This window comes from Lepus europaeus, chromosome 2 (genome assembly GCF_033115175.1).
Source record: "Lepus europaeus isolate LE1 chromosome 2, mLepTim1.pri, whole genome shotgun sequence".
Taxonomy (NCBI): Eukaryota; Metazoa; Chordata; class Mammalia; order Lagomorpha; family Leporidae; genus Lepus; species Lepus europaeus.
In genome coordinates this window covers 11,490,740-11,514,560 of record NC_084828.1, presented here as the reverse complement: position 1 = coordinate 11,514,560, position 23,821 = coordinate 11,490,740, and the positions used below count along the sequence as shown (strand labels likewise).

Here is a 23,821-nt window from a genome sequence, read left to right as displayed (position 1 = left end):
TGTAAAAGTGCTCCAGAAGGAAAATCTAAAAAGAAAATTATAGAGAGATACAAATTTGTAGAGAAATAGGCAGATTCTTTATAATCCAGAACTCGTTACCTAAAAACATTTTTTATTACTTGCCATTTCAGTGAGATGTTTTTCTTTTGTGCTTTTTCATTCATCAGTGCAAGGTGGTGAGGCTGACAAATAGCAAGTTGTCTGTTGCATATAGATGGTTTAGTACCTGGTTTTGAATACCAGGTTTATTTCTTACTAGTTTGTGTGATCTTCAGCTAAGTTTCTTCTCTGTGCTTCTCTGTCTAAAATCAGAATAACTAAGTGGTGACCTTAGATTTCTGTTGGGATCAAGTGAGTTAAAAAAGGTATTCCACTAGTTTATAGTCAATAGTTGTTAATTAATGTTACATGACTCATAGTATTAGAAAGCCAAATATTCCTTAATGACATAAAGTTTGCGGAATTTTTTTTGCTTTTGGCCCTTCAGACTTTTATGAGATATTGGAGCATAATTCTTTTATGTGTTTCCATGTAGCTGAAAATTGAAGTTGAATTAAAGTTGAGCCGTTTTTTGAATTACTGGATGTTTCAAAATTTTACAAATTTAAAAATAGAATGACTAGGTGAATGACAAGAATTTATATTAAGAGTCTTCTGGCTCTGTAAATTGAAGACATGCTAAGCTGTCTGTGCTGTTACTGTTAGTATAAATGAGTTGTCACTTGATTTATGTGAGTTTTTTTGAACATCAGTTTTTTTGTTGTTGTTTTGCATAGTATTTTAGGTAAGTTGGTAAATGTCATATAAATATATTTTTCTCTTTAAGAGACTATAAGTTGCTCTTTTTAATCAGTGGGTCTGTGGCCAACATTTTTGTTCTTGCTACTGTTGATGGTAATTGTAATCTGTGCCCATATTTTTCTACCATGTTAGATCTTGTATTTTTCTTTAGATTTGTGGTTGAACTCTTTTAACAACTTTTCCTCCCTTTAGAGAACTGTATAGAAAACCCAAAAGCCTCAAGTTAAAGTTCTGGAGAGTGCTTAGAAACCTGTTTTAATGAATTTTTTAACTTATAATTATGAAAACTTTTATGTAAAAATGAACATGTTCTAATTGCAAGTAAATAGTGTGAAGGGAGCTCTGTTGGTGATGAACATCTGAAATAGGAAAAGGTTGAAACATATGGGCACCGTAATGTATAAATATATTAGTTAGGGTTTTTTTTGGTTTGGTATGGTATGATAAAGCATAAATTTGATATCTTTTCTTGTTCAGTGGAAGGAGTGAAGGCCAGCTGAATGGTGAAACAAATACACCTGTTGAAGGAAACCAGGCAGGTGATGCAGCTGCCTCTGCCAGGAATCTCCCAAATGAAGAAATAGTGCAGAAGATAGAAGAAGTCCTTTCTGGGGTCCTAGATACAGAACTACGATGTAAGCCAGGTAAGTTGGAGATGATCAGGTGTCTCTTTCAGTTTAAATTTTTATTTATTTTTTGTTTAATTTTAAGGTTAATAGAATTATTTATTGACTGCAAGGTATTTAAATGTTCATTAAATCTAAAACTTCAGTAAATTCAAATTTTGCCTTTTTAAAAGACTTGTTTATTTGAAAGCAGATGGGAAAGACAGTTTACGTTTGCTGGTTTACTCCCCAAAGGGCAGCAGTGGATAGAACCATGAACTTGGCACCGATCCTGTCCCGGTTGCCCCTCTTCCAGGCCAGCTCTCTGCTGTGGCCAGGGAGTGCAGTGGAGGATGGCCCAAGTGCTTGGGCTCTGCACCCCATGGGAGACCAGGATAAGCACCTGGCTCCTGCCATCGGAACAGCGCGGTGCGCCGGCCGCAGCGCGCTACCGCGGCGGCCATTGGAGGGTGAACCAACGGCAAAAGGAAGACCTTTCTCTCTGTCTCTCTCTCTCACTGTCCACTCTGCCTGTCAAAAAAAAAAAAAAAAAAAAAAATTAGAACCACGAACTTGGAACTCTGTCCAGGTCTTTCATGTGAGTGGTAGGGACCCACACATTTGAGATATCTTCTCTTGCTTTCCTCAGTGTGTCAGCAGTGCCCTGAATGGAAAGCCAAATAGCCAGGACTCAAAGTGGCACGCTAATATGTGATATGGGATGCCGGCTTTGTAAGTGGCAGTTTAACCTGCTGTGCTATAACATTGGCTCTTGAGTTTATCTTTGATTTACTAAAGACTTTGTTGTTTCAGACCACCTTTGAGGGGCCGGTGCTGTGGCATTTCAGGTAAAGCTGCCACCTGCAGTGCCAGCCTCTCATGGGCACTGATTTGAGTTCCAGCTGCTCTACTTCCAATCCATAGCTCTCTGCTATGGCCTGGGAAATCAGTAGAAGATGGCCCAAGTCCTTGGGCCCCTGCACCCATGTGGGAGACCCAGAAGAAGCTCCTGGCTCTTGGCTTCAGGTTGACCTGCCTCTGGCTGCGGCCATTTGGGAAGTGAAACAGCGGATAGAAGACCTCTCGCTCTCTCTGCAACTCTTTTAAATAAACAAATCTTTAAAAAAAAAAAAACCTTTGAAAATGTAATTGTACTGAACCATGAACATTAGAGAGGGTTTGTTTAATTTGCTCATAGAATATGGTTTTATCTTTATTGAGTTACTTAGTGTCTAGGGGATAGTATCTTGAGTGTGGGTTTTTATTGAATATTATTATTATTATTATTATTTTTTTAAGATTTATTTATTTGAAAGGCAGACTTAAAAAAGAGAGTTAGATATCTTCCATCTGCTGGTACACTACCCAAATGGCTGCAGTGGCCAGTGCTGGGCTAGGCTGAAGCCAGAAGCCTGGAGCTTCATCTGGGTTTCCTCTGGTTGTAGGGGCCCAAACACTTGGACAATATTCTGCTTTCTCAGGTGCATTAGCAGGGAGCTGGATCAGAAGTGGAGCAGCTGGAACTGAAACCCACATCCACATGGGATGCTGGCATTGCAGGCCACAGCTTAATGCACTACCCCACAACGCTAGCCCCTGAATGTTGGTTTTGAGAAATACGATAGCCAGGACCTAATCTATAGTCAGTTTTTTTTTTTTTTTTATTTTGATTTATTTGAGAGAGAGTACTCTGCTGGTTCACTGCACATATGCCCACAGCGGCCCTGGCTAGGGCTGAAACAAGGAGCCTGGGGCTCAATCCATGTCTCTCACATGGATGGCAGGAACTCCGTTACTTGAGCCATCAGTACGGTCTCAGGATCTGCACCTGGCAGGCAGCTGGAGTCAGGAGCCAGAGACAGGTATTGAACCCAAGTACCTGCCATGTTACATAACTGGTCTCTTTAACTGCTAACCCAAATATCTACCCTGTAGTGATTTTTAAGACTATAAGAGGTTTTACTTTAAAATCCAAACCTAGCGTCTGTCTTGATTTCATATCCACTACACTTAAAATCATAATGGGGGCTGGTGCTGTGGCATAGCTGGTAAAGCCACTGCTGGCAGTGCCGGCTTCCCATATGGGCACCAGTTCGAGTCCCGACTGCTCCAGTTCCATTCCAGCTCTCTACTATGGCCTGGGAAAGCAGTAGAAGATGGCCCAGGTCCTTAGGCCTCTGCACCGACGTGGGAGACCTAGAAGAGGCTCCTGGCTTTGTATCAGCTCAGCTCAGCTCTGGTTGTTGAGGCCATCTGGGGAGTAAACCAGCGGATGGAAGATTCTCTCTCCTCTCTCTTTGCCTCTGCCTCTCTGTCTCTCTAGCTCTCTGATTTTCAAATAAATAAATTTATGTTTAGAAATGAAGGATTTTAAGCATTGTTTAGATTCATGGTTCTAGCTACAGTTTTTGTGTTTTTTTTTTTTATTGGAGTATAACTTAACTAACATTTGATATCCTGCAATAAGCAATAGAAAATGAGTAGAATGAAGAAAATGTTTTCTTAGGGGACTGGCTTTGCAGGACAGCAGTTTAAGCCGCCATCTGTAATGCCAGTATACCATATCAGTTTGAGTCCCCTGCTTTTCTACTTCTGATCCAGCCTCCTGTTAATGTGTCTAGTAAAGCAGTGGAACATGGCCCATGTGCTTTAGAAGTTGATACCCATGTGGGAGACCCAGTTTCAGGCTCCTGGCTTCAGCCTGGCCCAGTCCCAGCTGTTGTGACCATTTAGGGAATGAACAAGCTGATAGAAGTCTCTGGCTCTCCCTCTGTGTGTAACTCTGCCTTTCAAATAAATTAATCTTAAAAAAATTGCCTTGGCATGCATCTTCTCATGTGTTATTGGCTTATATTTTTCTGCTAATGACTGGCATTTCTTACCAGCTTTTTTTGCGATCTGTAAGATTTAATTTAACTGCCTTTTTTTTTTTTTCAATATTTTATTTATTTAAGAGTTAGAGAGGTAGAGACAGAGAAAGAGGTCTTCCATCCTCTGGTTCACCCCAAATGGCTGCAACAGCTGGAGCTGAGCCCATCTGAGGCCAAGAGCTTGTTCAAGGTCTCCTTTGTTGGTGCAGGAGCCTAAGCACTTGGACCTTCCTCCTCTGATTTCCCAGGTACATTAGCAGGGAGTTGGATCAGAAGTGGAGCAGCTGGGACTTGAATTGGCACCCATAGGGGATGATGGCACTGCAAGCTGGGCGTTAACCTGCTGTGCCACAGGGCTGGCCCCTTAACTGATAATTTTTAAAAATAGAGGTATTTAAAAAAATGATTCCTAGGTAGGTTTTTTTTTTTTTCCTCCAGATTTTATTTATTTATTTGAGAGAGAGGTCTTCCCTCCGTTGGTTCACTCCCCAAATGGCCGCAGTGGCTGGAGCTGCACCAATCCAAAGCCAGGAGCCAGGTGCCTCTTCCTGGTCGCCCATGTGGGTACAGGGGCCCAAGGACTTTGGCCATCTTCTGTTGCTTTCCCAGGCCACAGCAGAGAGCTGGACTGGAAGTGGAGCAGCCGGGACTAGAACCGGCACCCATATGGGATGCCGGCGCCACAGGTGGAGGATTAACCTACTGTGCCATAACACCAGCCACTCCTTAGTAGTTTTAGATGAGCAAAATATTGGAGGGGAGGTTGTTACTTTTACTAGAGTACAATAGATCTGATAAGAAAGAATTCAAGTTTTATTTTTGTTCAGATATTTGCATACCATATAGAAGCAATCACCTTTACTGAGACCTTATCTGTCAGGCAGTGTTTCTTTTTTTTTTTTTTTTTGTACTTACTCATTTATTTGAAAGGCAGAGTTAGATCTTGCATCTGCTGGTTCACTCCCCAAATGGCTGTACGGCTAGGCTGCTGCCAGGAGTTTCTTCCAGGTTTTGTATGTGGGTGGCTCTCTGCTGCTTTCCCAAGTGCATTAGCAGGGATGTGTATCAAAAGCAGAACAGCCAGAACACAAACAGGTGCCCATATGGGATGCCAGTGTCACAGGTGGCTTAACCTGCTACGCTGCGGTGAAGGTCCCACTTTGTATGTTTCTAATTTATTTTATCACCTCTAAGAAGGCTCACTGTCAGTATCTTGGTCAAGGCCTTTCATCTAGTATTTGATAGACTGATTTAGGATAAAAAGCAGGCATTCTGTTCTAGGGCAAGTGCCATGGGACTTCAATATCAATAAGGATTAAAAGATAATTTTAGAATTTGTGACTGGAGTTATTGAGTGCCACTTTGAGGCCTGGCTTGCCACTTCTGATCTAGCTTCCTGCTAATGTGCCTGGGAAGACGGCAGCAGATTGCTTGGGTACGCAAATACTTGTCATCTATGTGGGAGACCCGGATGGAGTTCTAGATTCTGGCTTTGGCCTGGCCTCGACCTGACTGTTGTGTCCATTTGGGAAGTGAAACAGCAGACCGAAAGTCATCCCCTACTCTGTGTTTCTTCCTCTCTGTCATTCTGCCTTTCAAAAATTATTTAACGTGAGTAGTATTAATAGGAATTTTTTTTTTTTATTAGTGGGAATTTTAAGAACTGATAACCTGAAATATAATTACTGGAAAATGTAGTTTTAATGTTATTTACTATGTAATTTGTGAACTGGAGAAAATAACGTAATTTAGTAAAACCTTTCTAAATGAGTTCTATCTTAAACCAAGCTTTAGCTGTAGAAAGATGTATGACAGTCTTCAGATTAATTGGTGAAGTTTATTTTCTGACTTTTCATTTAATGTGAAGTGTTACACTGTGGTGTTACTTTAACATGGAATGAAAATACTGGTACATGATTTATCTAAATTTGGAAAGTGTCTGACAAAATTAATTTCTATTTTAGACTTGAAAGAGGCCTCCAGAAAAAGTAGATGTGTGTCTGTGCAGACAGATCCTACTGATGAAGTTCCCACCAAAAAATCAAAGAAGCATAAAAAGCACAAAAATAAAAAGAAGAAAAAGAAGAAAGAAAAGGAAAAAAAATATAAAAGACAGCCAGAAGAATCTGAATCAAAGCCGAAATCTCATAATGATGGGAACATAGATTTAGAATCAGATTCCTTTTTAAAGTTTGATTCTGAATCTTCAGCAATGGCACTGGAACCTGTGAGAGCATTTGGCCTATCTGAGACCAGTGAATCATCTGCAGTTTTGTTAGAACCTCCTTTAGTATCAATGGAGGTGTCAGAGCCGCACATCTTAGAAACTCTAAAGCCAACTACAAAAACTGTAGAACTGACAGTTGCGTCAACATCAGTAATCTCAGAGCAGTCCGAGCAGCCTGTGGCAGGAATGCTGGAACCATCCACATCAAAGATTCTGGATTCCTTTGCAACAGCACCAGTGCCTGCTACAGCAGTAGTGCCGAAGTCATCTGAGCCAGTTGTCACAATGTCATTGGAGTATCAGAAGTCTGTGCTGAAATCTTTGGAGAATGCATCTACAGAGTCATCAAAGATGCTGGTAGATCCTCTAGGAGCAAGAGCTCTAGAGCCACCAGAAACCCCTGGGATAGCCTCTGAAGCACCTGCTGAGGTGCACCCTGAGCCAAGCACATCAACAGCAATGGATTTTTCAGAGTCATCTGCAACTGAAGTGCTTAGCTTGCCAGAGCAGCCTGTAGACGTACCATCGGAGATGACAGAGTCATCCGTGACAAGACCACAGGAGTTGATGGAGCTGCCTAAGACCACGGCGTTGGAGTTGCCGGAGTCGTCGGTGGCCTCAGCGCTGGAGTTGCCGGGGCCACCTGCGATCTCCATGCCGGAGTTGCAGGGGCCCCATGTGACTCCAGTGCTGGGGTTACCTGGGCCCTCTGCTACCCCGGTGCCAGAGTTACCAGGGCCCCTCTCTACCCCAGTGCCTGAGTTGCCAGGGCCCCCTGTGACACCAGTGCCCGAGTTGCCGGGGCCCCCTGTGACACCAGTGCCACAGCTGTCACAGGACTTGCCAGGGCTTCCAGCACCATCTATGGGGTTGGAGCCACCACAGGAGGTACCAGAGCCACCTGTGATGGCACAGGAGTTGCCAGGGCTGCCTGCAGTGTCATCCGCAGTAGAATTGCCAGGGCAGCCTGCGGTAACAGTAGCAATGGAGTTGACCGAACAACCTGTGACGACGACAGAGTTGGAGCATCCTGTGGGGATGACAACGGTGGAACATCCTGGGCATCCTGAGGTGACAGCAGCAACAGGGTTGCTGGGGCAGCCTGAGGCAACAATGGTGCTGGAGTTGCCAGGACAACCAGAGGCAACTACAGCCCTGGAGTTGCCTGGGCAGCCTTCAGTGACTGGGGTGCCAGAGTTGCCAGGGCTGCCTTCGGCAACTAGGGCACTGGAGTTGTCAGGGCAGCCTGTGGCAACTGGGGCACTTGAGTTGCCTGGGCAGCTCATGGCAACTGGGGCACTGGAGTTCTCGGGGCAGTCTGGGGCAGCTGGAGCACTGGAGCTTTTGGGGCAGCCTCTGGCAACAGGGGTGCTGGAGTTGCCAGGGCAGCCTGGGGCGCCAGAGTTGCCTGGGCAGCCTGTGGCAACTGTGGCGCTGGAGATCTCTGTTCAGTCTGTGGTGACAACGTCGGAGCTGTCAACGATGACCGTGTCGCAGTCCCTGGAGGTGCCCTCGACGACAGCGCTGGAATCCTATAATACGGTAGCACAGGAGCTGCCTACTACATTAGTGGGGGAGACTTCTGTAACAGTAGGAGTGGATCCCTTGTTGGCCCAAGATTCCCATATGTTAGCTTCTAACACCATGGAGGCCCATATGTTAGCATCCAACACCATGGAATCCCAAATGCTAGCGTCCAATACCATGGACTCCCAGATGCTAGCATCCAACACCATGGATTCCCAGATGCTAGCCTCTAGCACCATGGACTCCCAGATGTTAGCCTCTAGCACTATGGAATCCCAGATGTTAGCCACTAGCTCCATGGACTCCCAGATGTTAGCTACTAGCACTATGGACTCCCAGATGTTAGCAACCAGCTCCATGGATTCCCAGATGTTAGCAACCAGCTCCATGGATTCCCAGATGTTAGCAACCAGCTCCATGGACTCCCAGATGTTAGCAACCAGCTCCATGGACTCTCAGATGTTAGCAACCAGCTCTATGGACTCCCAGATGTTAGCAACCAGCTCTATGGACTCCCAGATGTTAGCAACCAGCTCTATGGATTCCCAGATGTTAGCATCTGGCACTATGGATTCTCAGATGTTAGCTTCCGGCACCATGGATGCTCAGATGTTAGCATCTGGTACCATGGATGCCCAGATGTTAGCATCTAGTACCCAAGATTCTGCTATGTTGGGTTCAAAATCTCCTGATCCCTATAGGTTAGCACAGGATCCTTACAGATTAGCTCAAGATCCCTATAGGTTGGGTCATGACCCTTACAGGTTAGGTCATGATGCTTACAGGTTAGGACAAGATCCCTATAGATTAGGGCATGATCCATATAGACTAACTCCTGATCCCTATAGGATGTCACCTAGACCCTATAGAATAGCTCCTAGGTCTTATAGAATAGCACCTAGACCATACAGGTTAGCACCTAGACCCCTGATGTTAGCATCTAGACGGTCTATGATGATGTCCTATGCTGCAGAACGTTCCATGATGTCATCTTACGAACGCTCTATGATGTCTTACGAGCGCTCCATGATGTCACCTATGGCTGAGCGATCTATGATGTCAGCCTATGAGCGCTCTATGATGTCAGCTTATGAGCGCTCTATGATGTCTCCTATGGCTGAACGCTCTATGATGTCAGCTTATGAACGCTCTATGATGTCCGCTTATGAGCGTTCCATGATGTCCCCGATGGCTGATCGATCGATGATGTCCATGGGTGCGGACCGGTCCATGATGTCGTCGTACTCTGCTGCTGACCGATCTATGATGTCATCGTACTCTGCAGCTGACCGATCTATGATGTCATCTTACACTGACCGTTCAATGATGTCTATGGCAGCTGATTCTTATACTGATACTTATACTGATACATATACAGAGGCATATATGGTGCCACCCTTGCCTCCTGAAGAGCCTCCAACAATGCCACCATTGCCACCTGAGGAGCCACCAATGACACCACCATTGCCTCCTGAGGAACCACCAGAGGGTCCAGCATTACCTGCTGAGGACTCAGCATTAGCAGCTGAAAATACTTGGCCTACAGAGGTGCCAGCGTTACCTACTGAAGAGTCTGTGTCACAGCCTGAGCCTCCTGTGAGCCAAAGTGAGATCTCAGAGCCTTCAGCGGTCCCTGCTCATTATTCAGTGTCAGCATCAGAGTCCTCAGTGTTAACATCAGAGGCTGTCATGACTGTTCCAGAACCACCACTGGAGCCAGAGTCTTCAGTTACATCAACACCTGGAGAGTCTGCTGTAGTAGAACATGAAGTTCCAGAAAGACCAGTGACTGAAACTCCCATGACATCAGTGGAACCAACTGTGTTAACAGCAGAGCCTCCTGTTGTATCCGAGACAGCAGAAACATTAGATTCCATGAGAACCTCAGGACATGCCTCAGAATTATCTGTGTCCTTGTTGGAGCCAGCAGTAACTGTACCAGAGCCAGCAGAGACCATTCTGGAGTTACCAGCCATGGCTGTCTCAGAGGCTGCAGCTGTGGCTGTCCAGGAGCCTCCTGCCATGGTTGTGGCTGTCTCAGAGTCTCCTACCACGGTTGTGGCTGTCCCAGAATCTCCAGCTGTGTCTGTCTTGGAGCCGCCTCCTGTGGCTGAATCAGAATCGCTGGCTGTAGCTGTCGTAGACCCTCCAGCTGTGATTGAGCCAGAGCATGTCACCATTCCAGTGTCAGTTTCTGCTCTGGAGCCTACTGTGCCTATTGTGGACCCAGCAGTGTCAGTCCTTCAACCTGCTATGATTATTTCAGAACCATCTCTTTCTGTCCAAGAATCCACTGTGACAATTTCAGAATCTGCTGTCACTATTTCAGAGCAGACAGAAATAATATCGACCGAGATGGTTTTAGAATCTACACCAGTAATATTGGAGTCTAGTGTTATGTCTTCATCACTTGTTGTGAAAGGGATGAATTTACTTTCTGGTGATCAAAATTTTGCTCCGGAGATTGGCATGCAGAAGATCCCATTGCATTCAAGTGAAGAGCCGCGTGCTGAAGGACACCTGAAAAGTGACTCTTACGAAAGTGAATGTAGTATAAATACAGACCTTAATACAAATAATCACTTAATTGCTAAAGAGATGGAACATAGTACAGTGTCTGCTGCTGACACTGGTCCTGTTGGTGAAATTGGTCAAGAGAAAATTTTGCCCATCAATGAGGCTGAACAATGTACAGTATTGGATACTAGCTCTGGTGTTAATGAAACTGATGGAAGCGGAACTCTGTCTTCTACTGGTCCTTTGGCTGTGGAACCTGACGCAGTGGAAACTAGTAAGGGTACTGACTATGTGACACCATCTGCTCTCGGTTCAGTTAATAAGTATGATGTTGATGTGTCTTTAACTACTCAAGATACTGAGCATGACATGGTCATTTCTACTAGCCCCAGTGGTGGTAGTGAAGCTGACATAGAGGGACCTTTGCCTGCTAAAGACATTCATCTTGATTTAGCATCTGGTAATCTTAGTAAAGATACAGAAGAACTATTATCTGTAAAAGAGAGCGACCAGACATTAGCAGTTGTTGTCAGCCCTAAAGAAAGTAGTGGGGAAGATAAAGAGGTACCTCTCCCTACTAAAGAGATACCTGATTCAGGATTTTCTACAAATATTGAGGATATTAATGAAGCAGATTTGGTGAGACCATTACTTCCCAAGGACATGGAACGTCTTACAAGCCTTAGAGCTGGCATTGAAGGACCTTTACTTGCAAGTGAGGCTGAACGTGACAAATCTGCTGCCAGTCCAGTTGTAATTAGTATACCAGAAAGAGCTTCGGAGTCATCTTCAGAAGAAAAAGATGATTATGAGATTTTTGTTAAAGTTAAGGACACACATGAGAAAAGCAAGAAAAAGAACCGTGACAAAGGTGAAAAAGAGAAGAAAAGAGATTCTTCATTAAGATCTCGGAGTAAACGTTCCAAATCACCTGAACATAAATCACGCAAGCGTACTAGTGAATCTCGTTCTAGGGCAAGGAAGAGGTCTTCTAAGTCCAAGTCTCATCGATCTCAAACTCGGTCACGGTCACGGTCAAGACGCAGGAGGAGGAGCAGCAGGTCTAGATCAAAGTCTAGAGGGAGGCGATCTGTATCAAAAGAAAAGCGCAAAAGGTCTCCAAAGCACAGATCTAAATCCAGGGAAAGGAAAAGAAAAAGATCAAGCTCGAGGGACAACCGGAAAGCAGTCCGAGCTCGAAGTCGCACTCCAAGTCGCAGGAGTCGCAGTCACACTCCGAGCCGTAGGAGGAGGTCTAGATCTGTGGGTAGAAGAAGGAGTTTCAGCGTTTCCCCGAGCCGACGGAGCCGCACCCCCAGCCGACGGAGCCGCACCCCCAGCCGAAGGAGCCGTACCCCCAGCCGACGGAGTCGCACCCCCAGCCGACGGAGCCGCACCCCCAGCCGACGGAGCCGTACCCCCAGCCGACGGAGCCGCACTCCTAGCCGTCGAAGAAGATCTAGGTCTGTGGTGAGAAGACGAAGCTTCAGTATATCACCAGTCAGATTAAGGCGATCAAGAACGCCTCTGAGAAGAAGGTTTAGTAGATCTCCTATCCGTCGTAAAAGGTCCAGGTCTTCTGAAAGGGGCAGATCACCCAAACGTCTAACAGATTTGGGTGAGTCTTTTTGTTTTCGTTTTAGTGGTGTTAGAATGGAGAATGGTGTAAATTGGAACTTTTGTGATCTTGAGTCAAATAGAGTATTTTGGGCTGTTGGTTTAGGATAAACACTTCTCTAAATTTTTATGATTAATTTAGCCTGTGTTTAGAAAACAAAGGGATAAATGCATTGTAAAAAAATCTGCTTTGGAGTATGTTAGAATCAATGTGTTTTTTGATACTTGAATGTTTAATTTTACATGAGCCATCTTGCCCTAACTAAAAACGAAAAACAGAAGCAGACAAAGTCCATTTACTTAAAGACAAGGTTATTATTTGCTGATTGTTGTTGCATTGTGTTCCAACATACATCCTTTTAAGTAAACCTAACGAAGATTCTTTTTTAATAAGTTAACATATCTTCAAATAGCAATATAGGTTTGTTAGATGCTTGTGATGGTAGTTCTGATTGTTATAAAATAGTAGTAGGAAGTTATTGAAAACTGAGTGGATGATGGTAGCTAAAAAAATGAAATTACTGCATTAGAAATTGGGAGATTTATTTTGTTTATTTGAAAGGCAGAGTTAGAGGGACAGACAGAGCGAGAGAGATATCTTCGATCTGTTGGTTCACTCCCCACCAGAACTTCTTCCAGGTCTCCCACATGGGAAAAGATCCCAAGGACTCAGACCATTCCCTGCTTATTTCCTGGGTGCACTAGCAGGAATCTGGATCGGAACTGGAGCAGCTGAAATAGGAACCGGCACCCATATGGGATGCTGGCCTTGCAGGCAGTGGTTTTCCATGCTGTGCCGGCCCTCAGAATGGCTTGCCTTTTTTTTTTTTTTTTAAAGATTTATTTTTATTTATTTGAAAGAGTTACAGAGAGGCAGAGAGAGGGGGCTTCCATCTGCTGGTTCACATCCCAGATGACCACAACTGCTGGAACTACGCTGATCCCAAGCCAGGAGCTTCTTCCGGGTCTCCCACATGGATGGAGGGGCCCAAGGACTTGGGCCACCTTCTACTGCTTTCCTAGGCCATAGCAGAGAGCTGGATTGGAAGTGGAGTAGCTAGGACTTGAACTAGCACCCATATGGGATGCTGGCACTGTAGGCAGTGGCTTTACCCGCTATGCTACAGAGCTGGTCCCCAGAATGATTCTTAATTTGTTTGCCTTTATAACTCAATGCTCTCATTTTCTTAGATTTTTAAGTAGTGTGCAGAAATGGTTAATCTAATAAATGCATGATTACCTTTGGTAAATATGATTAGTTTATCTTGCAAGTAGATTGAAGGTTTCCAGGTCAGGGTTGTCTAAAGAAAAAGATGTTAAGAATATTAAGGGCGAGACTGCATTCACGTAAAGAAAAATTTCTGAGTACCACTATTTTTTTTCAAAGCAGATAATAGTGTATAATTCCAAAGTGATCACAAGTTGGTGGAGGAGATGTGGTTAAAATTCATGTCCCTTTGTATGAAATAGAATGACCAACAAAGGCAGAAAGTGCTGGTTACTATTGTTACGTATCGTATAGTTGAGGCACTTGGGAGCACAGTGGAGAGGAATGTTAATTTTGATTTATTAAAAACTGTTAGAAGAGATGTCACTTGAATCTAGCCTCAAAGAATGATTTAAGATGTCCAGTTGGGTTTGGGGGGAAGTTTCGATAATTTCGGGAGATAAAAGTTGGCTCTGTCAGGTGTGTGTCTTAGAGTGGCTGGGTGGTTATTAATAGTTGTAAGTTATTTTGGGTAGTATTTGAATGGAAAGCTCTGCTTGTACTTAATTTTTAAATATAGGGCCACCACTTAACAACTGAGCCACAGTGGTTTGATCATGACTAAAAATTTGGGCAGAAAATTGATGCCTTTAAATTTAGTCACAGTGGAAATGTTTTTGGTAATACAAAATGTACATCTGTTTAGGAAAACTGCTTATATTTTTGCTCTTACAGATAAGGCTCAATTACTTGAAATAGCCAAAGCTAATGCAGCTGCCATGTGTGCTAAGGCTGGTGTTCCTTTACCGCCAAACCTAAAGCCTGCACCTCCACCTACAATAGAAGAGAAAGTTGCTAAAAAGTCAGGAGGAGCTACTATAGAAGAACTAACTGAGGTAAGCTAGACAGAATTTGTTTTCATTCTTAAGATGGATTACTCCAGGGATGTTGACTCTGGAGCGTGCCAAAACCCGAATTGTGGGCTGAGCTGATAATGGCTGGCTCTGAGTGGCCAAAACCCGAAGTACAGATGTGGCAGCGGCAGAAGCTCTGTGTAGCAGGCCATTTTATCCGGGATGGCTAAGCTCCGCCAGCTAAAAGTTACTTCCCATTACTTTTGCTTTCCAGTTTTAGAAGCCAAACTGACTGAGGAGTGGGACGGTTCGTTTGAATGGAGGAGGTGTTGAGTGAGCAACACGCAGAAGCTCGCCTACAGTTTCGTTTCCATTCACGACGTGTTCACTGATCGCCACGAGTGTACTGCATATACGCAAAGACACAGACAATCTTCAGAAATGATCTTTTGCCACCGGAGCTTGGAAATTAATGAGAATAGCTGGCCATTGCCTGAAAGGAACTTCTTTCGCATCAACATTTCGGGTTTTGGCTGTTTGGTACCAGCCATTGGTGATAATGGCCGGCCATTATCAGTTCTTCCTGCGGTTCGGGTTTTGGCAGTAACATATTTTAAATACTTATTTTTGTTTTTAAAATTTTGATGTTTTCAATTGAGGCTTTTTGTTGTTGTTGTTGTTGTTTTTTTTTTTTTTTTTTTTTGAGCTTTGTTTTATTTTTTGGGAAATGCTAAAATAATTGCTGCTAGGATCCAGAAATACCACACTGTTTCATCTATTGAAACTTGTTATCGGCTAGCCTTATGCCAGCCTGCCACTGTCAATATATTCTGTTCCCCTTGGTTACAAGCCTGATATACTCTGTGTTTTTGGCTAAATGAGCTTTTTACCCTATTGTAAATTTTCACTTGATAATAGATGTGATGAATTCTACTGCTTGTATAGAGACAGGTCTACCCAACTTTACTCAGACCTTTTTATAAAGCCAGGTAATGGAGTCTGTTCCTTTGCTTCTCAGGAAGGAATTGACTGCTTTATGTGTCAGACCTCATCAGTTGTACCCTCTCCATCATGCCTTATTTTCCATTCTTTAAGTTCTATTCCAAAACATTCATGGAGAGACACATTGCTATTAACCCTAGTACAAATATTTCAAGCTTTATTTTGCCATACATTTGGGGATCATAAAGCTTGTTAATTTGTTTCCTCACTTAGATTTATTAAAATATGAATTACTACTTTTTTTAAAAGGTGAGGAACTAGTAAAAGTTCTATTGCTTACTTACCAAATCCAAGCTCCTTGTCCAAAATTCTGTGGACACCTAGTATTTTGCTGTTTTTAGGCTCATCCTCAGCCCTCTTGTCCCTTCTAACAAGTGTCTTCTTGCCTTTTTACCACCACCTGACTAGGATGACTTTCTTTTCCTTTCCCTACAAGTTCTGTTCTTCATTATGAAAATCTGGCTTAGAACTCTTCAAGGACTGTTCCTTAATTCTCTGCTCTGCCTGACTCTATTCTCTCTTAAGCCTTTGGTTCTTTTAGCACTTATGTACTCGGTTTGTATTATATCAGTTTGCACTTGTTATTGTGTTGCTCTGTAAAAGCTTTCTTCAATTATTTCATGTGTATGTATTCTGTCTCTTGTACTAGATTGTAAGCTCCCTTGGGGGCAGGGACCATGTCTTTACTTTTTTTTGTATTCCCCAGACAGTGCCCAGTACAGTGCTCTGCACATAGTAGGTGCTCAATAAATGTTGTTGACTGACTGACTAGCATTGTGTTTAAATAATAGCCAATAAGCTAGACTACCATTCTGTAACCTGTCAGTTACTAGTCTTGTTTGTTTTTGAAAGTTGGGTCTAAATGGTTTTGGTTCTTAGGAAGAAATTACATGTTACCCTACATAAACCATAAGATTTATCTTTTGTTTGTTTTTACTTTTAAAGAAATGCAAACAGATTGCACAGAGTAAAGAAGATGATGATGTAATAGTGAACAAACCTCATGTTTCGGATGAAGAGGAAGAAGAACCTCCTTTTTATCATCATCCCTTTAAGCTCAGTGAACCCAAACCCATTTTTTTCAATCTGAATGTGAGTATTAGTGATTATGAATTGATGAAACAACACAATTTGTGTAACTGTTTAAATAAAACTCAAATGGAATTTAGTTTGAGAAATAATGAACAAAACCTTGTCCTTCAGATTCTGTTGACAGACTTCAGAAGCCATTTAATGTAGTTGTTATATTGATCATTAATTAAGAAACACTTTGTTTTTTAGATTGCTGCAGCAAAACCAACTCCACCAAAAAGCCAAGTAACATTAACTAAAGAATTTCCCGTTTCATCTGGATCTCAACATCGGAAGAAAGAAGCAGATAGTGTTTATGGAGAGTGGGTTCCTGTAGAGAAGAATGGTGAAGAGAACAAAGATGATGATAATGTTTTCAGCAGCAATTTGCCCTCAGAGGTAAGTGAGAGGAGTATTATGTGTATATTTTTCTTTTTTTATGCCTAAATCTGCCATTTTATTGTTACTTTATATCTGATTTGGATTCTGTTTCACTCTTCTTAGGGCCGGGTTAAACGGCAGGGCCGGGTTAGACGACAGATGAAACAACCCGCAGCTTCTCAGTTGACAGTAACTCGATGCAATTCACTTTGTGGAACCAAGCCACAAAGTGAAAAGCATCGAATTGCAGAGAAAAGTGTTATCACATCCCTACCCAACATTGGGCCCTCCTTGCACTTGTGGGAAGGTAGCCCAAGGTATAACTATTTAGCTTCCCGTTTTGCTTCAAGGCTTTATAGCTCTAGATTTTGGTGGTAGCAAATTTACTGGATGGAGGAATTGAGTGGAGAGAGGCAGAACTTTAGTTTCAACACAAGAACTGGATTGGAAAAGGTCATTGTAGGCTGAAGTGAACATCTGGGTACATAGCTAATTGCCCTTAAATGATGGTTTCTTATTATTTCTCTGGGTTGTTTGTCACATAGCCTTTAATTTTAATAATTTTTCCCTTCCCTGTGCTACCTTGGCCCTTTTGAATTCTTGTGTTTAGCCTAATATGTTCAGCCTTGGTACTCCACTCCCTTCTTCCCCTCTTTGCTACTATTAAAAGTTGGAGAAGTGGAATTCACACCTCAAAATTTCCACGAGGCTATAGTTGTATCTTGTCAAAATGACGCAGTAATAATGCCAAGTGTTGAAACAACCCCATTAAAATGCCGCCTGATTAATGTGCTGCTAAATACAGTGCACATGAAAACAGCAAGACTGTATATATATGTAAATATATATATATATCTGTACCTTTGTATGTATCTCTGTATCTGTACCTTTGCTGTATCTTTTAATAAACAGTTTACTTTTATTTAACTTGTTGTGCAAGATCACGCTTGGGGGGCTCTGGGAGGGTGGAGACTTAATAGGGGGGGTGGGAGTTTTAAATGATACCATAGCCTAGTTGTCATCACCCTTGCCCTTGGTTTTCAAAGCCTGTACATAACTGGACTTAGATATCTAATGCCCTTATGGACTTCATTTTCTTGCGGTTCTGGGATATGTAGGTCAGAGAGACCTATCTTCTTTACTTCAGGTTCCCTACATTGGTCATATTAATCGTCTTCCAGTAAACACTTCCAGTTCTACAAATAAATCCTCTTTATAAAGTCAGAAAGTGAACAGAACCCAAATCAGAAACTTTTGGATATCAGTATTTTTTTTTCTCCCTGAGCTGTTCACAGGTGACATTATCACTGTGGGCTTACTGTTTTTGTTTCTGAGCTGCAGCATTCTGAAAGGGAACAAGTTCTATCTGATGAAGCTGGACATGATAACTAGCCAATGTAACTTACAGTCACAGGTTATGATCTGTATTCACATAGTGTTCACACCTAAGCAAGTTATGTCATCACTGGGGCAGGGTGGGGATAGCTAGCCTAAACAAAATTTGAGTGAAATCAATTCAGTAGGTCAGTTGCTAATCCCCAAATTGGGTTATTTGCACATCACAAGAGGGAAAGGTTAGCTGACATTTGCAGCTAACTTAATCTTCTTGTAGTAGCTGAATATAAACCATAAGAGAGTTGTACAGACTTAGAAATCCTGATATGTATGGTTTTAGTAATTTCTTGAAGATGAAGCACTTAACAGAGTTAGAAAAAAATAGCTAGGGAGATATTTTATGAAAGAAATGTTTTCCAGTGGACTGAATGAATACCCACAAATACTGCAAAATTCCAAGGGATTTTTCTGCGAAGATGAGCAAATGTAACTATTTTGATTTTTCTTTGGTTGAACCTGGGGAAAGTGCTTAGTAAAACTTGATTACATTTCCTTTTGGTCAAGAGAATGTGTGTGTGTATTTTATTTGAAATTAATACTCAGCCATTTTCAGTCTTAACATTGACAGTATCATGTGTTAGCCTTGCTTGACATCAAAGCAGTTGTCAGGATATTAGAGGTTGAGGAGAATTATTCTGAAGAAATCTGGAGGGAAGGTTAATAGAAATTCTTTGAGTAAAGGAATCATTAATACATGAGTGGGCTAACTGAATGAAGCAGAAGATCTCTCTTGGGGGAAGGTAAATACAAATATTTCATTCATCAGAACTCTTCACACTTACCTACTTGGAGGCTTAGACTCAGAATATATAGGTTACCTTTAATTCCAAGCAAGAGTCCCAAAACTTTAGGGGAGAAAAATGGATCAGACTGTGTTGTACTTTCACATGTCTAGTTTTACTTCATGCTAATGATTAAACACCTAAAGAAAATGTTCAATATAAAGTGTTTAATTCCAGTTATTTAACTATTATCTAGGTATATTTGTAAAATTACTGTTTTATATACCAATGTTTGTGGAATACCTTTGGTGATGTTTTATGGGAGGACTAACCCTTTTGGTTCCATTAAGGCTTGAAATAAAGGCTTTCTAGAGTAAAAGGAAAATTCTTTTAAATGGTCACCTTTTTAATTGAAGAGTATTTTTTAAATCTGCCTTCATTTTAATAAATATATATGGACTTTGTGGTTCTTTAGTCTTCAGCATAAAACATTTTATAGGTAATTGTAGATTTTATCTCCTTAAGAGTCAACATAGTTTTTCCACCAGATTTTTGCATGTGAATGCAAGACTTGGGTAGACACTGTGGATGGAATAGCATAAAATGACAGCCTGTGTGCCCTTCCTGCCATAACATCGACTTCCCATCCAGAAACCAGTAAATGCCATCCTCAGTAAGGAGTGAATATTGACCTTTAACCATATTTGTATGAATTTGATTTATTAATGATCAGATTAAAAATGTTGAGAAATTAAAATGTAGAAGCATTCTTGGTAATGAAGTTAGTACAAGGTTTAGTGTGACATAAATATAAGTAGAATTTGGTACTAATCACCATTGAGGTCTAGTGATTGCTTAGATATTAAGATCATCTTTATCTTAAGCAGTGTGCTGTGTTATTTCCATGAGAACTAAAATAAGACTTAGAAGTTGTATAGTTTAGGACAGCTAACTTGGAGTAAGGTAAAAATTCTAACAGAAATTAAATATGTGTGATGTATAGTCCTCATTATTCATTTTTTCCGCTCTGGTTTCTCCTAGGTGGTAAAACACTGAATTTCACTGAACCATTTAATAAGTTAAATATGTGTTTTCCCCTTGGAAATTAATTTAGATTAAGAGTTATACATGAGAATTCTGACAATAAAAAAATTCCTAATTTTTTTTAAAAACCAAACACATAACAACTGAGACAGTCTGTATTTAGTGAGGCTTTTGTTTTTGTAGTTGTAATTTTAACTTTACGGTTGTATAGAAGATAACTTGTTATGAGTTATTTTTCACAAATTAGTTTTAGCTCTTCTATAATCTTCTATGATGTTTTAAGGTATACTTAAGATACTTGTTTTATTTATGTAACCATTTGGGTTAATAAAATGGGATTACATTGGTTTAGGAGTTTTTAAATAATAAGGATATAAAAAGGCACGCTCATATGACTTAAGTCATGAAATGTTACATCATACCCACTGCCTTGTGTATGTCATTACAATGAAACCTTTGAAGATTTTAGAAGAAATTGTCTGCTTTGTTGCTGATAAAGAGGTGAAAGAAGTTGGGCACTTTTTATTAATGTGAGAATGAGAAATGTAATTCAGGAATTTCTAAACATAGATTTCACCTTATTAAACAAGTCCTAGGAGAAAGGAAATGAAACATTTCCCTCAATGTACCTATAGACAAATTATTGCACAGTTTTTACACATTAGGTAGCTAGCTGCTCTGTACTGAATGGGTGGAAATGTTGATGACAACTTGATAATATTTTGGAGATTTAAGATTTTCTTGCAGCTTTTAGAAGGGTTATGAAGGTACCATTTTGGTGCTTTTGCCACATAAAAGGATGGTTAAGATTGTAAATATTGTCCAATATAGTAGACATCAGTTACTAAAAAAAAAATCATTTTAATCACATTAGCTCCATTTCAGTTGCTTAGCTGTTACTGCAGAAGATTCATAGCACAGTACTGATATAAAGGATATCTGTTATTTTCTGAGTTTTAATACTGATTATGTGAAATTTAGTCTAACCCCTTTTAATGCAGTTGTTATCTTACGTATTATTACATAACCTGTGTTAACTTCACAAGCTGGAAATAGGCTTTTTGTAGTAAACCCTTGAAGATCCTTAAGAGGTTCAGACAATCTTGATCCTGTTTTGAGTATATTTTTACACTTAAGAAATATGAACTTATAGTAAAACTATTTGGTAATACGTTTTCACATGAACTTGCAGCTCACTTGGTAAGCCTGTTGAAGAATAAATATTACATCAGGAAAAAAGGTTTTGCTTTTATCTTAAGCAAACTTAAACATCAAAATTGCTATAATAAAATTTGTTCCAGAACAAGATAATAATTTAATAGGCAGTATTACTGAGATATGAAGGAAGTTTCATTCTGGATAAAGTGGATATAGGTTTACCTACTTACACAATAAGTAATAGAGAAAACGTTAAGAACTAAAATTTCTAGAAGAGTGAATTCACAGGTACAGTCATTTGACTTTTCCCTGGAAAGAATTAGTTTTATTCTAGAACAGTTTAAAAAAAAAATTCATAGCTAGTTTTATGGTTGACAGATAGTTGCAAACTGGTAGGCAGAGAACATTTCGCTCAGTATCCTTGTAGATTTTACCATTTCCAAAATAAAAACCCATTTATGCCTAAGTACCCTAGCACTAAGATTTATAGATTGCTATGGAAACCAAAGGAAGTCTAGGGAGATTTATGAAATAGTACTTGTCTCATTTAGTGTGCCTTAAAAAATTACCGTGGAAATTAATCCTCCTAGAAAAGTTTAGGAAGTTTCTAAGGTGGGGCTGGACAATGTAAATTTTGGAATGAAATATCTGTGCTCCCATTTAAAGTCCCAGGAATCAAAAAGAGCAAATCACAGAGTCCCAGGAATTAGATCACTTAGAGTTGAAGTGAAAGGTGAACATAGTGTTTTAGTCTGTCTTTGCTTAGAGTAACTGTCCTATAGGTCCCAGAATTACTCTTAAGTTTTCTGGATAATTTACTAAACTCTTTCAGGAGATCTATAAACAGTCTAATATATAAAGATTAACAGGAATTTAATTTTGTTTCTGTCCTAAAAAGGCATTTAAGAATCTGTACTTTTTTGAAAAACTTGATTTATCAACTAAAGGTGTATTAGATGATTAGGCAAGAGAACTAAGAATGATGAAGTAATTGAGGAGTTCTAAAGGTAGGAAAAGGGAAATTAGTGAATACTTAGGCATGAGATACAGTGTTCATAATTGTTGCCCTCTCCAGTATAGATCTATTTTTAAAAGAAGTGTTTCACACACAATTTGAAGTCTAATTACAGCTATCCTCGCCTTTTAAAAGAACCATCGTTAGGTGTCAACTCTTATTTGTCATATTCCTCAAATACCTACTAATTATTATTTGACTTTACCTTAAGCAAAAACCTCCCCATAACAGATAATTAACAAAACTGAATTTTCTCGTGTGAAATACTGGAAACTATTGAGTTAAATGTTTTTTTTTTTTTAAAAAAAGAATTAGTTTAGATGTAATAGGTTCTAGTATTCCACCACACAGTGGGGCAACTATAGTTCACAATAATGTATTTGCTGTATGCTGAACTGAGAGGGGCTGGTAGACTCCAAACAAAAGGTAAAGGAATGGAAATGCTAGCTGCCTGATTGGATCAGTTTGCATGTGTTGATGTTGCTTGGTGCCCCGTACAAATCTACAAGAATTAATGTTTATTAGTATTGAAACAAAAAATCAGTGAGCTGATGCAAATCAACTTGAGCTCTTAATTTTAGAATAGCATAAATTAAGTACTTACTTAGTCGATTCTTCCTTCTGGGGTTAAGCCTTCTACATTCTGACAAATTGAGGATTTGCTCTAAAGATTTTTTTCGAAAGTTAAAAATCACCTCTGCTTTTTAGCACATATGGTTTTAAACGGTGAAGATAGGAGCTTTGAAAAGGAAGACAAAGACCTAATACTTTTTAAACATCTCATCAGCCAACATTATTATGGACTACCACAGAAATATTTTAATGCCAGTAATAAATGTAAACTGGAAAGAAATGATTTACATTTTATTGAGAAATTTGGTTTGTAAGAACAACCTGCACAACTGAGGTGAAAAGATGTGCTGATGAGTGAAGGAGATTACTGACTGTAATGGTTTTCTGCTTGTTTAATCAAGACCTTTGCTAACTGCTTTAGAAAGTTATGCAAATAAGTGTAACATGAAAACTCTAAGGAGTATAAAACTTAAAATAGTTAAAAAAATTTGCTAGGATTGACTTTCTTCATACTAGAGTTTTATGTTCATTTTAATGGAATTTTTTGAAGAAAATAACAGTGAAATCACTTTTGAGTTGGTTTGTTGCCTGTGATACTTCATAACTTACCTTAATGTTATCTCCTTTCCTAAGAATTTTTTTTTCCTCCCTAAACTTTGAGACTTCTCCCCTCTTTACATGATTACTTTGGTTTTGACATGTCACACCTAAAGATATGAACATTTTTCAGAATTTAGGGGACTATGGTGATTTGAGATAATTATCTTTGTTTTCTTTCTTAGCCTGTGGACATCTCTACAGCAATGAGTGAACGGGCACTTGCTCAGAAAAGACTCAGTGAGAATGCATTTGACCTTGAAGCCATGAGCATGTTAAACCGAGCTCAGGAAAGGGTATGTAGACATTTGTAATGTCGAAGTGACAGTTTCACTAACTAGGTGGCTGATGTATAACAAATCATTTATCTTAATTCGCTGGCTTATTTTAAGTTGAAAGTGATTTTAGAGTGTGATCTTTTTTTTTTTTTTTTTTTTTTTTTTTTTAAACAGGCAGAGTGGACAGTGAGAGAGAGACAGAGAGAAAGGTCTTCCTTTGCCGTTGGTTCACCCTCCAATGGCCGCCGCGGTTGGCGCGCTGCGGCCGGCGCGCTGCGCTGATCCGATGGCAGGAGCCAGGTGCTGATCCTGGTCTCCCATGGGGTGCAAGGCCCAAGGACTTGGGCCATCCTCCACTGC

The 23,821-nt window shown here is 40.7% G+C and overlaps 1 protein-coding gene across 5 annotated transcripts in view; it reads left to right on the top strand.

Moving 5' to 3' along the window:
- Positions 1-23,821, top strand: part of SON (SON DNA and RNA binding protein) — a 33,712-nt gene that overhangs the window by 1,745 nt on the left and 8,146 nt on the right. For 3 of the 5 annotated variants that reach the window (XM_062205749.1, XM_062205759.1, XM_062205767.1), the window contains exons 2-7: positions 1,279-1,445; positions 6,241-12,165; positions 14,107-14,267; positions 16,173-16,319; positions 16,509-16,697; positions 23,369-23,479. In XM_062205749.1, the coding sequence (XP_062061733.1) occupies positions 1,279-1,445; positions 6,241-12,165; positions 14,107-14,267; positions 16,173-16,319; positions 16,509-16,697; positions 23,369-23,479 (6,700 nt within the window). Of the gene's footprint in view, positions 1-1,278; positions 1,446-6,240; positions 12,166-14,106; positions 14,268-14,499; positions 15,996-16,172; positions 16,320-16,508; positions 16,698-16,802; positions 17,566-23,368; positions 23,480-23,821 lie in introns of those variants that run through there. The other 2 variants (XM_062205776.1, XM_062205787.1) reach the window with 2 other exon arrangements.